This window comes from Marmota flaviventris, chromosome 14, assembly GCF_047511675.1.
Source record: "Marmota flaviventris isolate mMarFla1 chromosome 14, mMarFla1.hap1, whole genome shotgun sequence".
Lineage (NCBI taxonomy): Eukaryota > Metazoa > Chordata > Mammalia > Rodentia > Sciuridae > Marmota > Marmota flaviventris.
In genome coordinates, this window is record NC_092511.1 from 35,886,899 (window position 1) to 35,902,098 (window position 15,200).

The 15,200-nt window shown below is 52.8% G+C and overlaps 1 protein-coding gene across 1 annotated transcript; it reads right to left on the bottom strand.

Annotated features, from left to right (window-relative positions):
• Positions 1 to 1,385: 1,385 nt before the first annotated feature.
• On the bottom strand, positions 1,386 to 4,387 carry Six2 (SIX homeobox 2). Its single transcript, XM_027934606.2, has 2 exons — positions 3,828 to 4,387; positions 1,386 to 1,716 (listed from the first exon to the last, which is right to left on the bottom strand). The coding sequence occupies exons 1-2, from the start codon at positions 4,385 to 4,387 to the stop codon at positions 1,386 to 1,388; spliced, it is 891 nt and encodes a 296-aa protein (XP_027790407.2).
• Between the last annotated feature and the right edge of the window lie 10,813 nt (positions 4,388 to 15,200).

Sequence of the window (15,200 nt, forward strand, 5' to 3'; positions counted from 1 at the left end):
CCGCCAGGCGGGAGGGGGCAGGGGGCTGGCATATCTCCCCGAGTATTGTTCCTAGCTCCAGGGGCTGAGACTACTCCAAGGTGTCAGCTAGACAGGATACTTCCGCGGTCTGATTGGTTCCCCAGCCTCCGCATTTCTAAATGCACGTACCCGGCGGGCACATCCTACCTCCCCTTCCCAGGTGGAAAAAGAGGGGGGGGGGTGTGCTCTGCGCAGTGGTATGGGGAGAAGGAGCCCGCACCCTGCCCACTTCTGCAGGGAATTTTCTGGAACAACAACAAAAAAAAAGGGATCGAGGGCTTTGGGAGAAGAACTTTCAAGTTTTCAGGCCCTTCACCTAGCAAGTGATACACTTTGTCTGGGAGGGTGCCTCCGGGTTTCAGGGACTCACGGGTTTCTGGGACTCACCGGAGTATCCCTGTGGGGAAATCAGACACTGTTGCACTCCTGGCCCTCGGGCTTCATGGCATATATTCATATATATTTGATTTCTAATTTTATTATAAAATAAAAGCAGAAATATATTCCGAAGAACATTCACAGGAGGGCGTAACAGGGAAACGGCAAGACCGCGGCTTGGGAGGCACGCTCTGCCGGGAGTGCTGCGGCCACAGTCCGGGGAAAGAGGAGACAGCATCGTGGAGGAGCCTCGCAGAGAGAGCAGGAGACAGCAAGAGTGACAGCGGGAGCGACAGCGAGATCAAGGGGAGAATAAAAGAGCTTCTGGGATGCCTTTCACTTAAGTTACTAGGCGAAAAGCTGACACCTGCAGCTGGGTTTCCTCTCCGGAAAGCCTTTGGAGATGACCTAGGATCCAAGACTTTAAGGGCCTTTTCCTCCTCCCCACTCCCGGAAAGTGCGGAGAGGGAAATCAATGGCCAGACCGGAGGAGAGAGAGGGTACAGACCCAGAGGGCCAAGGCAGAGTGCAAGACACCATCAGGAGAGACAAAGAAAAAAGAGCTAGAAATCTAGAAGAAAACAAGGAAAAGCAAGAAGAGGAGAGAGAGGAGAGGCGAAAGGACAGAAAACGGAGAAAGGAGAAAAGAAAAGGAAAGGAAGAGGAGGAAAGGGGTGCAGGCAAGAGGAGAGAAGAAAGAAAAGACGGAGAGAAAGAATGAGAATGGTGTATATAATTTATTCCCTTCCCTGGTTCAAGACCTGGTCCCCGGCCTCCAAAGGATCTCAAAAGCGGCTTGTTGAAAATAAATTCCAAATAAGGACCCAGAGTGCCATCCGCTTTGTCCCTGCCGGCGGTTCTGCCGGCCTTGCGCGCGGGTCTTTCAGTACCTGGAGGGGCCGCCGGCGCTGGGGCCCTCCGGGCACCGCCTTCTCTCGGGTCCCAGCGCCAAGCCTGGAAGGCAAACGCGAAGAGGCAGCAGAGCTCTAGGAGCCCAGGTCCACGAGGTTGGCCGACATGGGGTTGAGGATGGAGTCCTGGAGGCCGTGATGATGCTGCAGTGGGTCCGCCCCGCCTGCGCCCGGCACAGGCACCGGCACTGCGCTGGGTCCGGGAGGGTGGCCCAGGCTGTGCAGGGACGGCAGCCCGGGTGGTGGCGGCGGACTGAGTAGCAGCGCGGGGCTGGACGACGAGTGGTCTGGCGTCCCCGACGGCGTCTTCTCGTCTTCGGAGCTGCCTAGCACCGACTTGCCGCTTCCATTAAGAGAAGAAGCCAGTGGGTTGTGGCTGTTGGAATTGGAGTTCTCGCTGTTCTCCCTGCAAGTGCAGGAGCAAAGCAGCCGGGTCAGCGGGGAAATGAGGCCTTTTAGCGCAGTCTTACCCTGAGCCAGTTTGCCACCGGTCTGCGGAGACAGAGCGCCGGCGCCCTGCTTGCGGGTGTTTTCGGTTTCTATGGTTTTCTCCGCCTGGCCTTGGCTTTTCATTTATGCCAGTTTTCACAATCTTTCAACACCCGATTTCGCTTGTCCCTCTCTCCTATATCATCTCCCTCTCTCTTTCCCCCGCCTCCCATGCGCTCAATCTCATGACTATCTTTCCTACTCTATCTGCCCCCCTCCCTTCTTCCAAGAGAAGGCGACCCTGGAGTTGGAGGGTGGGCAGGAAAAACAAAACAAAACAAAACAACGATACCTCGATTTTCAGATTGCTCTAGGAATCTCCAGGTAGGTTTACTAAATAGAAGTGGGGCCAGGAGGATGAGGTACCCTAGATCCCAGGCTGGGTGACCAATTTGAAAGTGAGTATCTCATAGGCTTTCATTTCTCTCTGCTTTTCTCTGCATGAGAGAAACTTTTGGGCACAGGGTCCTGACCCCGAGGGTCCTATTTCTCCAACCTGGGCACATCCTGTGAGGGCTGCCCTTGCTAAGCCTAGGATCAAGGCTCCAAGAACAGAGGGTTCCCTTTCCCTGGTGGGCATAGTGGAAACTTTGGCCAGGGAACTGGAAGCTGGGGCATGGAGGGTAGCCCCTGGGAGAAAACAGAAGGGAGGACTTGGTAGTCTTGACCTAGACTTTTCTATCATAACCCAAAACTCCAGCTCTCACCAGGGGCTTGGGCCAGGGAAGGCAGTTCTTAAGGAGTCTGGACTTAGGCCAGTCTGGATGTAGGGGGACCCAGCAAAGAGAACTCACCTCTTGCCCTGCCTCTGCTGACAGTCCCTGCTCAGACTTGGATATTTGAAATACTGGGTAGAGTCTCTTTTTCGCTGGGGGCTTCTGTTCCTGATATCTTGGGAGAGGAATCCACAGACAGGCTGTGGGGAACCTGACCACTGTGGATACCCCAACCTCAAGATACCAAAGTTCAGATATCCAGATACCAAAGTTCAGCCTGCAGCGTTCCCTCCATTTCTACTCTTCAGCACTCCAATTCTGACCCTGATCATTCAAACTCTGGGCTAAACACACCCCATACCACCAACCTCAGGTGTCCTATTTGTTACTTTCAGGTTGGATTCTGTTCCCATAATTACTTTCTCTCCCACCCCCTCTCCAGATTTGGAGTTCTGAGGGGCTACAAAGCAGGCAGTAACAAGGGCCTGCTGGTCAACCCCTAGACTATTTCAGAAAGTCCTGGTTTCCCTGACAACATACAACTCTCAGGCCTTGTGAGGCTCTTAGCTCACTCGCGACATACCGACCTACCCCCTAAAGAGGGTAGTAGAATCTGAGGAAAAGGGTCAAGGGCCTGGCAGTCCAGGGAAGGGCTGCTGGGTCCAGTTAAGCAGCAAAGGGGTCATGCGTTTCTCCTCTTCTCTCTTAGAGCTGGTACTTGCTCTCTGGAGCCTCACCTCAGTCCTCTGCATGCAGCATAAGAGACTGGCTCTCAACTCCCACATTCAGACAAGGAAAATTCTTGCCCAGGCGCTTCTTCCTTCAGTCCATACTACGGAAATCCCAGTCCTGACCCCTAGTCACACTTAGGTTTGGAGGTGAGTAAGGCTGAGGGGAAGTGCAGGGAAGCACAGAACCAGTCAGGAATCGCCTCCCGCTTCTACCTGGGCCCACACAGAGTCCTTGGCCTTTCCAGGTAAGACCAGGGCCTGCCTGCTGAGCCTACTTTGTGCGGGTTCAGGCCCACAGTTCTGCCCTCTCCTTGAAGCTCGCTGCTTCTCCACTTTTGTCCATAAACGACCAGGGAGTTAGTTGACAACTTCCCGCATTGGGCTTTGCCCGCTTTAGACAAATCCCTGCCCGCCGGGTCTCCGAAAAGACCTGTGCGCCCTCTAGGTCATGCTAGTCTGCAGCTGGCCGTTGCTGGGACTGAAGGGTCCAGTTTAGGCCTCGCTTGGGGTTGGGCAGACGCCCCTGCGACCCACTCCCTCGGGCCCGGGAAAGCCGGCGCCGAAGCTCTACTTACTCGTACCTTTCCTTGGCCTCGGCGGCCCGGTCGCGCTGCCGCCGGTTCTTGAACCAGTTGCTGACCTGCGTGGTGGTGAGGCCTGTGGCCTCCGCCAGCTCGCGCTTCTCCCGGGGTGACGGGTAGGGGTTGTGAGCGTACCACTCTCGCAACACGCTGCGACTCTTTTCCTTGAAGCAGTAGCTGGTCTCCTCGCCGTCCCAGATGGAGCGCGGCAGCGGGAACTTGCGTCGCACGCGATATTTGCCCACAGCGCCCAAGGGCCGGCCACGCAGCTTCTCCGCCTCGATGTAGTGGGCCTTGAGCCATAGCTGCTGTAGCTTGGCGTGGTTGTGTGGCGAGAACTGGTGGCTCTCCAGGATCTTGTAGAGCTCGCGGAAGTTGCCGCGGTGGAAGGCCACCACGGCCTTGGCCTTGAGCACGCTTTCATTCTTGTGGAGGTGCTCGCAGGCGGGCAGCGACCACAGGAAGCGGCCCAGCCGCTCAATGTTGCCGCCCTGCTGCAGCACCTCGCACACGCACGCCACTTGCTCCTGCGTGAAGCCAAAGGTGGGCAGCATGGACATGGTGCCGGCTGCGCCCCCGCCCGCCCGCGCGCGCCCTCACCGCGCCGCGCAGTCCCGCATGGGCGCCTCCCCGCCAGCCGTCCGGGCCGAGAGGAGGGAGGGGCGGGCCCCCTGGTCCGGCGCTGGCTCCCGGCGAGTCCTGAGTCACTGCAGCACGTCCTCGTGCCGGCCGCGGGTCCCGCGCAGCTCCGCGCCCCCGCCGCCTGCGTGCCCAGCCCGCGCCTTCGCCCAAGTCCGGGGGCCGCCTGGGGCGCCGCTCCGCATGCTCTGCGCCCGCCCGCCGCTCCCTAGTTCGCTTCTCGCTCGCTCTCCCTCCCGTCTAGCTCGCTCGCAGCTTTTTTAATAATATTATTCTAAGCGGGCATGAGGCGCGGCGGCCCGCGCCCTGATTGGTCCGGTTATCTGACCCGGGGCCTGCCCGCGCCAGACAATAGTCGAGTCAAATTATTCGCCATGGAGACGCTGTCAGTCACTGGTAACCCGAGCCCCGGCGGGCCGGGCGGCTCCCCCCGGCCGGCTCCGCTGACAGATCGCCCGGCTCCGCGAAAAGCTGAGGGCGGCCCGAGACAGGAGCCGGAGGCGCTCCAAGAGCTTGGGAGGCGGAGAGGAGCTGGCAGGGGCCGGCGGCGGCGGTGATTGACGGGGCGGACGCCCAAAGAACAAGGAGGAGGAGGAGGACGCGGGAGGGTTGGGGGAGACTGGACGCAAGAAGAAAAGGGGAGGTGGGGAGGGAAGAGGAGAGAAGGAAAGGCGGAGGACCGTTTAAGGGGGTTCCTGGCAGGAAGGGGAGGGAGAAGGGTAGAAGGAGCTTCCAGGGGGAAGGAATTTGGGGCAGCTTTTTGCAAGGGGCGGCGCTGCAGCCTCACCCAGGCCCTGCTAGTTGCCCGGGTCCCACCTGGGTCACCGCATCCCTGCCAGGGTGGCCGTTCGCAGGCAGATACTATCCAGGAGCGGACTATTGGGATGGAGAGTTTGGACGTGCCCAGGCGCCGCTCAAAAACTTGGCTTTTCTTGCTGAAAACGCCCCACCCCCAAGCTAGAAACTCCGGACCCGAGCTGTCCTCGAGGGAAAGGGGGAGGGAACAGGGGAGAGAAGTGGGGGACTTGGCAGTAGCTGCAGGCGGACGCCTGAGAATCAACTTCCCGGAGGATCCCGCCTTTCCTCCCTCTCCTAGCCCGGCCGGCTGCCCCTCAGCCGGTACCGCCCTACTCAGCGCGCTCTGCTCCTCGTCGGGCGGGGACTCAGACTTAACCCCACGGGTCCCACGGCCCGAAAACCCTCAGGCAGTTCCGTGTGGCTTATACGGAAGTTGATTCCGGCGGGAGCGGCGACGAAGAGCCGAGGAACGACGTACACCTACAGACTACCTACGGGGAGCTGAAGGCAGGGGCTCCAGCTCTTCCCGGTTGGGTGGTAGGGAGGAGAGAGTGGAGGGACCTCCACCGTCCTGCCTCTACGCTTGGACTCGGCTCAGGCTCGGCTCGCACTCCTTCCAGGCGGCTTCAGCCTGGGAACCTCGAGCTGGGCTGGGTAATGAGGGCCTTAGAAAGAGGGATTTTTTTTTTTTCTTTTCAGGGCATGGTGCATTTTCTCTGGCAGAAAGGCGCACGTGGAGGAAATGAGAGAACTGGGGTGTGTTTGTGAGGGGGGTGTTACTTCCATTTCCACGGTTTTGAAAGGCCCCGGGCTTAACTAGTTCTGCGACTTGTCCTTTCCCCTTCCGTTTCCCCTCTTCACTCTCAGTTGTTGCAGGCCAGAACTCCCAGTGCCATTCTCAATGCTGGGTCCCCAGCCAGCACAGATCTCTGGCCCTCCTCAGTATAGGGCTATGGAATCAGAGTCTAGAATACATTTCTTGTTTCCACCCTTTTAAGCTTTTAGAGGGTTTGTGCTAGCAGTCCTGGCATGGAAGTCCAGGGCCCTAACTTTTTGCTTTGCTTTGTGTCTAAGGGTAAGGCACATATTTATTCCTTTAAGTGTTCATCAGGATTTTCAAAAATTTCCTTCTATAGTGCTCTAGCATGCTGGGGTTCCTTTGGGGGGTGTTGCAATCATGAGAGTGGAACACCTGGAATCTCCCTAAGAGTTTGCTCCTAGGTGCTTGCCCCTTGTGTTGAGGCCAAAGGGCTGTCAAATTAGGTTCCAGGCCAGTGGCAGGACAGCTTCCTGCAGATATCCAGGTGGTATCTTTGGAGTCTTCATCTGATGCATCCAGGACACCCTATCCAGAGTCCTATGCGCTGCCACACAAGATTTGCTTCAGAGTCAGCCAGGAGGACCTTGGGAAATATTGAAGAAAATTTACTCCAGACTGCTCTGAGGTTCAGAGCCACCTTGCTAATATTCAACAAAGGTGACCTGCTCTTTCCAAGACCTGTTCTCAGGCACACATTTGAAAGACTCCCAGTAGCAGGCTGGCCCCAGTTCTAGCCATGGTCATTTTATATCTCTGCAAGATCAGGTTGGGGCTGGAGGAGAGTGCCTTGTTGGGCGTGGGTGGATGAGTCCAGGCAATTACTTCCTCCTATAAGACTTTGGGCCAGTTTCTGGTTTGCTCTGCTTCATTCTTTCTCACTATTAGAAGAGGCTTGGGTGATCTCTCAATCTCTGCTGATTCTAGGCTGGTGTAGGTTTAATAATACTAACCTTGACAAAGTGGGTGATCTCTGCAATCTCAGTCCCAGACTTTACCACGAATGTGCCTCTCCTGGGATAGCTGGAGCTTCAATATTGAACTTCCCTCAGAACTGTTCAGCGAGGAAAGTTTTTCTGTATCTTTTTCAGACTCTGGGAGGGCAGACTTTTCAGGGGGGGGTAGCACTGGGAGAGACAGGGAATCTGAAAAAGATACAGAAAAACTTCCATGCCCTAAATCCAAGAGGCAGCCTTGCCAGGAACCTCCACAGCACTCAGCTGTGGAGACAGAACAGAACAGATGGGGAACCTACCACCTTGGATAATATAGTGTGGGTGCCATATGAAAAATCATTACAGAGTAAGTACAGAAAACTTGATGTATGGGTGTGTGTCCTTATGCCACTAGTTATCCTCTCATGTTTGTAGGAAACCAGTTCTAGCAGGTCTGGGCCCGAACTTCTTGACCACAAGGGCTGTTGGATGTCTGCCCTAAAAAGTTTAGTAGCTGAGCTAGGGTCTCTTCAGTCCTTCCTTGCCTGGCCTCCTCCCTGACAGTGTTTGTCACAAGATGAAACACTTGGTAGGTGTCTGGGTGAGGATTTGGTAGACGCCAGCTTGACCCCAAGACAATTTCATTCCCATTTCCAGCTGCTTAGAGCAGCTGCTCCTGAGGCCTGCAGTGCCAGGTGCTTTGGGTCTACCCCAGATGGAAATGTCCAAAATCCCTATCTTTCTCCCCTCAGAGTACACACCTAAGAGACTTATGGCTAGCCTACTTTGCTCATAGAGCAATAACAGGAGCAGTTCCAAGGCCAGGAAAGAGAAAACTTTTGTAAACCCATGGAAATCTGGGCTTCATTGAAATGCCTCCTTTCACCTCCAAGCTGTTCTGAAAGTCCCCTAGGAGGATAGGACTTGCTGGAAAGCTGTAGTGGGTGGGCCCCATGATCTCACGCTGACGGAATGCCTTTGCCCCAGACTTTTGGTCAGGGACAGGCTGGGGCCTTTGAGTCTAAATTGGTCAGAAGTTTGTAGGACAGAGCCCAAAGGCCATTAATGACCGTCATTGATCAGCTAAGGACTGACATATTTGGCCCATCATGGGACTTTTAGCTTAAGGGAGAAAGCAGCCATGCAGTGCTCCGAAGGGCTTCCTTTGCTTTGGGTTGGGGCCATTTCAGAAGGAACGGGGTGATCTAGGGGGAAGGACTGGAAGGTTATTTCCAATGCCAGAGGATGGGAAGGCCACCCTTACCAGCACGAATCCCTGTTTGTGACTGAGGGAAGAAGAGAAAGGAGCGGTCGGTGCCAAACCAGAAAACCAGAGCTGTGTGCCTGAATGGTTTTTATTTTTCCAGCCCATAATCGCTATAGAAATCCCAGGCAGAGTCCTGCCCTGGCATCGCCCGCCTCAGGCCTTCCACGCCGCTCCGCACGCAGCACGGTTTCTGCATTGCCCAACGCTGGGTTCTGAGGGTCTGGACCACCAGGATCAGGTCGGGGCTCTTGGTGGTTCCGCAGCTCCGGGCGCGGTGCCGGGCAGCCTCGGTGCCTTCTCTCCCCACCGCACGCTCGCCCAGACCTGGGCCCTTCCCGAGGCCTGGCGACGTGTTTCGTTGAAAGCGGGCCAGGTCAGTTGCGCCCTGACAGTAGACGCCTGGGTTCCCGCCGCGTCCCCACCTGCGCCTCAAATCCACCGGGTCTGTCGGTCTGTCGCGTGAGGGAGGGCACAGCTGGGTGTTTGCAAAGCCCAACAGTCCAGGCGTTTCCGCATTGCCCAACGCTAGGGGCAAGTAACGGAGCGGAACTTCTGCTCACGCGAATACTCCGTGCAGCCCCTGCGGCCCCCAACAAGTGCAAGGTTGCAGGACCCTGGGCTACCGTGACCTCACTCCTGGCGTCGCCTATGCCGCACGTGGTCGCCTTGGTCACAGGCCCTGAGAGCCAGAACAGCACCAACCCGTGGGTCCCCGCGCTCCTCTACCCTCCGAGCCATTAGCTTACGACCTGGAGGCCCCTCAAAAGAAAACGGTTTGGAGGCCACGGCCTCTCAAGGGATCTTGCTCAAACGAAAAGAGCGCGCACTGAGACCTGGGGCCCGTTTGAAGGCCGGCAAGGCGGCGAATTGGTTTGGGCGTTGCCAGGCCCAGGTGGTATTTGAGGCGGGTGCCCAGACCCGAGGTGGCCACTGGTCCAGATCGCCCTTTGGTTCCAGCCTGCCGTCACCGCTCAGACCTGGTGTGCCTTCTTATCGCGCCGGGTTCCCTTCCGGGCCCTTTCGTCCAGGGGTGGGGGCGCCGGCGCGGCGGGCCAGGCATCCGGTGAGCGGGTCGGGCTCGCAGCTTTTGGTCCAGGAAGCGGTAAAGTCCGCCGCGGGGTAGTTTTTCCGCGGGACAGTAGAAGCGCTGTGCGTCCCTGTCCAGCCTGCGGCCGGTTCTGCGCGCGGGCGCCCCCGCGCGGCAGGTCCCCGCGTTCGGGTCGGCGGGTCGGCGTGTCAGTTTCCCCCAGGCCTCTAGCCAAAGAGGAAGAGGGAGCTGGGGGGGCCTCCAGGCTCCCTCCTCAGTACCCGCAGCACCGATTCCCCGCTGTGCGCTGGCGGAGAAAGCACGAGAAATGCAAGGAGCCCCTGAGGAGCTCTACAGACACTCGCACGGTCCTGAGGTGCAATAGGCTGCCAGACAGGGTCTGATCGCAAGATTCTTGGGAGACAGACATGGCCTTTGCTCCATAGAATGTTCCTTCTGGAGCTTCTGAACGCCAAGGAAATGTTTGAATGGATGCCTGAATGACCAGCGGGGCTTGACTGACAGCAACAGCTGGGAAGTGACCAGGCCAATAGGAGGATAGCCCTCTTCCTCCTCTTTCCTCTGGCTCTTTGCCTCAGCCTCCATCCATTCTCTTCCTTATAGGGGAAGTCTCACGGAGCTGCATGTTTTCCTTTCACCAGAGGTATTGGGTGCTGAAGTCTCCTCGGAGACCCATGAAGCTATAGGCTGAACTTGCTGTTCTTCAGAATTCCAGATCTACCTGTAGCATTACCAGATTCCCATGGGTTGCAGGAAAGAAAGTTTTCTAAGAAGAGTAATTCTGATTTTTCTTGCTGTCTTTAGTTGCATTTCCTTAGTCACTTTACAAAAATCCTCTGTAAGTAACGAATAGATCAGGTTTCCTGTAAGAAAGGACTTCTTTTCCCCACTTCTTTCCATTACCTGTGAGAAACTCTATCTGGGAGTAGGAATTCCTGCTTGGCATCTCTCTCTCATGTGGTATCTATTTTTATTACCATTAATTACAATATGTCAGACCCACTCATCAGTGACACCCTTTCCCTTGGCTGGTGACTGTTCTTGGCCCTCTTGATTCGGGTAATGACTGGGCAAAAGACCACTCCCATCTGGCTATTGGAAGCAGCCCACACAGGATTTCCACAAAGTTCTGCATTTTGAAATGGAACCTGGAAAAAGCCAACATTCTTCTCAACTTGGCAGTCCAATATTTTGTGAAATAAGGCTAAAATCCAGGGGCCTTTTCTTATAGAAGACGTGCTAATTAATTTACATGCAGTGCTGAAAGAACTTTTGAATGAAGTCGGTAGAAACAAGATACAGTCCTGCCAAGGAGGGCAGATAGCGCAGGGAAACCTGTGCATAAAGCTGCTGCAGAAGGACATAGTCAAAGCCAGTCTCAAATAGAGGCCTTCTGGTAACACCTGGCCATTCTAGCTTGTGGTGACAGATAGGATTGGTCCTCTTGCAATTACTATCATTATACTATAGTTGCCCTGCTAGCATATGCTCACTCATGGAGAAGGAAATAAGGACTTGGGCCTTGGCATCAGACAGGCTGGGTCCTTGACCAGACCCACCACTTTAGTAAGTTACTTAATGGTGCTAGTTTATTTTGCTCATTTGTAAAATGAGAACAAGAGCCCAGTGCATAGTAAGCACTCAACAGTTGGTTTTGAATGGAATTCAGTTGCTTTGATCCTCATGAAACATCTGGTTCGTAGTAGGTGTCAAATAATGAGGCTACTGTCGCTAGGGCTGTGATTTTGATAGGGAGTTTAGATTTGCATATACCTAGTGTTATACAGTCTCCCCTTAACCATGGTTTCAGTTTCAGTGACCCATGGCCAACTGAAGTCTGAAAACATTAAACAGAAAATTCCAGAAATAATTATTGTTTTTAAATTGTGTGCAATTCAGAGTATCATGATATAATCTGGAGTGGTCCTGCTCCAATCCTCCTGGGATATGAACCATCTCTTTGTCCAGCATATCCACTCTGCACAGCACACACTACTCACCCATTAGTCGCTTGGTAGCTATCTCAGTTATCAGATCAGCTGTTGTGCATTTCACATAATTTCAAATACCTCGAAGAGCTGGGCATGATTAACAGCTTCATCATCACCACCTACTTATGTTCCTGAAGCCTTGAGATTCCCTGAGGTTTGTGGCCTTAGGTCCCCATTTGCCCCTGCTTGGTAGGAGCCACTGTGACCAGGCCAGCAGTACAGCTGCATTCTCAACCCCACAGCTGGTGAAGTCTGGCCACACTCTTGGCTCTGCTGAGTTGATATCCATTACACCTGTGGGGAGCCTGTGGCACCCAGAGAAATAGTGTCTTAGATAAGGTGCATTGAAGCACAAGTCACAGAAATTCAAACAAAAAAAATAAATTTATTATAAGGACTCAGGGGTAGAACATGGATTCGAGAACAGGGACCACCACCTCTTAAGAGAAATAGAACAAGAACCCAGAGAACAGTTCAGAGTGGATGGAGGCAGCCTCCAGGTGGTAGAATGGCCTCCTTCTCTGCTTCTCTCTGAAAGTCTGTGTTCTTCTTCCTCTATGGAACAGCCCTCTCTGTTTCTAGTCCTCTTGATCCTTCTCTTGCCTTTAATCTATCTTTTTGGTTCTGGCATTATAAAATATCTGGCCCAATTCCAAATTTTCAAGAGAGGGAAAGAGTGGAGAGAAGGAGAGAGAAAAAGAGGGATAAGGAGAAAAGGAAGAGAAGGAGCCAGAGAACACCTTATAGGCTCATCTCAGGTAATTCTTACTCCAATAACTGAGGTTCAGGTGGGTGGGCGGGACTGCATGGTCCGCTGCCCAGTCTGCAGACACAGTGAGCCCAGACTTGGAGGTGTGAAGTGAGTGTAGGGCTTACTGTTCCACTCTGCCATCCAATGTGCAATTCTAGTGCATGGTACATAAGGGTCATTAAATACATATTAATTTTCTTCCTTTCCTATTTTCCCCAGCTCCTCAATGCTGGTGCCTTTTCCAATCCACCCATCACAAAGCAGCCAGAGTCACCAATTTAGAGCACGGATAAGATTGTGATAACTCTGTTTAAATTCCTCTAATGATACCTATTAACCTCAGGGCAAAATTTAGACTCCAGCATAGCAGAAGAGGCCCTTTGTTGCCAGTCTGCATGCATGTCCATCAGATCTCTCCAAGATGCCCACTTCTTATTCAAGGCTTCAGCCATCCTGGACAGTATGTAGTTCATGATCTCTTTCACCTGTGTCATGAATACACATCACCACCTACTTACATTTCTGAAGGAGAAGCCTAAGTCCTTCCTCACTGTCCTTGAGCTTGGCCATGTGACAGTCTATGGTTAGGATGTGCTTTGTCCTAGCCAGACTCATGTTGAACTCTGGCCTCTAATGTGGCAGTGTTGAGAGGGGGTGGGACCTTCAGGAGGTGCTTGGGTCATGAGTTCATGGAGGGATGAGGGTTGGCTTCCCTCTCCCAGCTTGGGTGAGTTCTTGCTCCTGCAGGACTAGGTTAGTGGCTTTTTGCAAAGCAAGGCTGCCCTTCATGCTATGTCTCTCCTCCATGAGCTCACTGGCCCTTCTGCTTTTTAGTCATGTTATGAAACAGCACAAACGAGATCCTCACCAGCAGCCAGCGAGATGCCAATGCTGTGATCTTAGATTTCGCAGCCTCCAGAACCAAAAGTCCAAACAAACTTAAAAAAAAAATTCTAGTTTGAGATATTTTGTTATAGCAATGGAAGAAGGACGAAGACCTAAGTGAGACATTTGGTAGCCCTAGAAAGACTTTAGAGTCCTTGTTCAAAGGGTAATGTAGGGGCACACCTACATGTGTGTCTGCATTTTACATAAATAATATGCGTATAGGTAAATACCTGTCCCCACACATATGTAGATGCACATACATGCTTTATACTGATAATTAATAGTAATAGTGGATACACATGCAGAAATAAGTTCTGAACACATGGGAACCAGTTCACTTTCAAGGCACCATATGCCCCTGGATCACCCCCAAACCAGTCCTTTATAAGGAACTTTAGTCATTATTTACAGTCATGGCTTTTGGGAGAGGGATACTTAAGTAGTAACAGGGGTAGAAAGTTGAAAATAGAAAATGTAAATAAATTCAGTTACTGAGCTTTCCCCCTTCTGAATAGCAAGCATTCTTAATTGGAAAAATTTGTACGCTCAATACATTATAATCTTTGTGGCTACTGTGGCACGTGGCTGGGGCTGTGGCCATTCATAAGGAATCTGTAGATTGTATTAGCTTTTTTCTAACCCGCATTTAATCTGAGAAGTTCCTAGAAGGTCATATGTTACCCACATAAATACTGACAATGTTCACCAGCCATTTAATTTAATCTAATCTCATTCTGTTCCAGTCAATGAAATAAACAAATGTCTTTTCCCCAAATATGTAAATCTAAGGAGCATTTAAAGTGCTTTTAAGACCCTGGGCTTGATCCCCAGCACCATAAAAAAATAAATACATAAAATAAAATATAGCAAAGCACACATTTAGGTCTAGAGATGTAGCTCAGTGGTAGAGCATTTTCCTGGCTTGTGTGAGGCCCTGGGTTCAATACCCCCCAACATGCACCAAAGAAAGTGCTTTTTAATCTATGTCCAATTCTGTGTAGAGTGCTGTTGGGGGAGAAGATCACAAAACTATTCTCGTGATGCAGAAGAAAACAAGACCTGCCCCTCTGCCAAATCCACTTATCACGGAGACTGGGGCCCAGGGTTGGAGGAACACTAACTGATGGGCAAGATGAAGAAGTGGTCTTGACCAGGCTTTGGACTAATTAGGGAAGAATTAGGGAAGGGGATAGTGAGAGAGGCAGAGGTCTGAATAGACATAGAGTGTGGAAGTGGGTCTCTGAGGTAGGGAGCAGCTGGGGACAGCAGAAGGAAACTATGCTTTTCCCCATTTATCAGCACAGAGATCAGTAACCTCAGCCTGGTGTTTGTCTATGACCAAGAGTCAAATGAGGGAGGTGTTATGGTTTAGATGTGGGGTCCCCCAAAAGCTCACATGTGAGACAATGCAAGGTTTGGGGGAGAAATGATCGAGTCATAGCCTAAACCTAAGCAGTGAATTAATCCCTCAGGAGATTAACTGAGTGGTAACTGGAGACAGGTGGTGTGTGGCTGGAAGAAGTGTTTCACTGGGGGCACGGCTATGGGGTATGTATTTGTATCTGGCATATGGAGTCTCTCTCTGCTTCCTGATCACCATGTGAGCTATTTCCTCTGCTACCATGATGTCCTGCCTCACCTTGAGCCCAAGGAATGGAGCCAGCCTTCTGTGGACTAAGACCTCTGACACTGTGAGCCCTCTAATAAACCTTTCCTCCTCTACAGTTGTTCTGGTCAGGTCTTTCAATCGCAGCAGTGACAAAGCTGACTAAAACAGGAGGGAACCCCAGAATCCCCGATTTAAGAACCAAAGCTCTGCATCCCAAAGATCAGGGTCTGTCTTGTCTGCCATGCACGTACGTCCCCTGGGCCTGGCTCGGTGCCTGGCATATGTCTTCCCTGCTTCTGCTCTCCCCCACAGCTCTCCATGGCAGTCCAGTGATTTCAAACTCTACCATGGTACTTTGATATTTGGAATTTTCCGGTGGTTTCCTACTGCATCTAGCACAGTTCCTCACCATGATCTTGTGTGATGTGACTCCTGCTCACCTCTCACATGGCACCTGGCACTCTTCGCTTATTATGCTCCTGCTGTCCTGGCTTCTTTCCTGTTCTTCAAACATAGCTCCTTCCCACCTCCAGACTTCCGCCTTTGCTCTCCCCTACTCTCTCCCCTGAATAATCTTCCTCAGAGTGCTTGCCGCTGTCTGAAAGCATCACGCTGGTCTGATCACTGGCT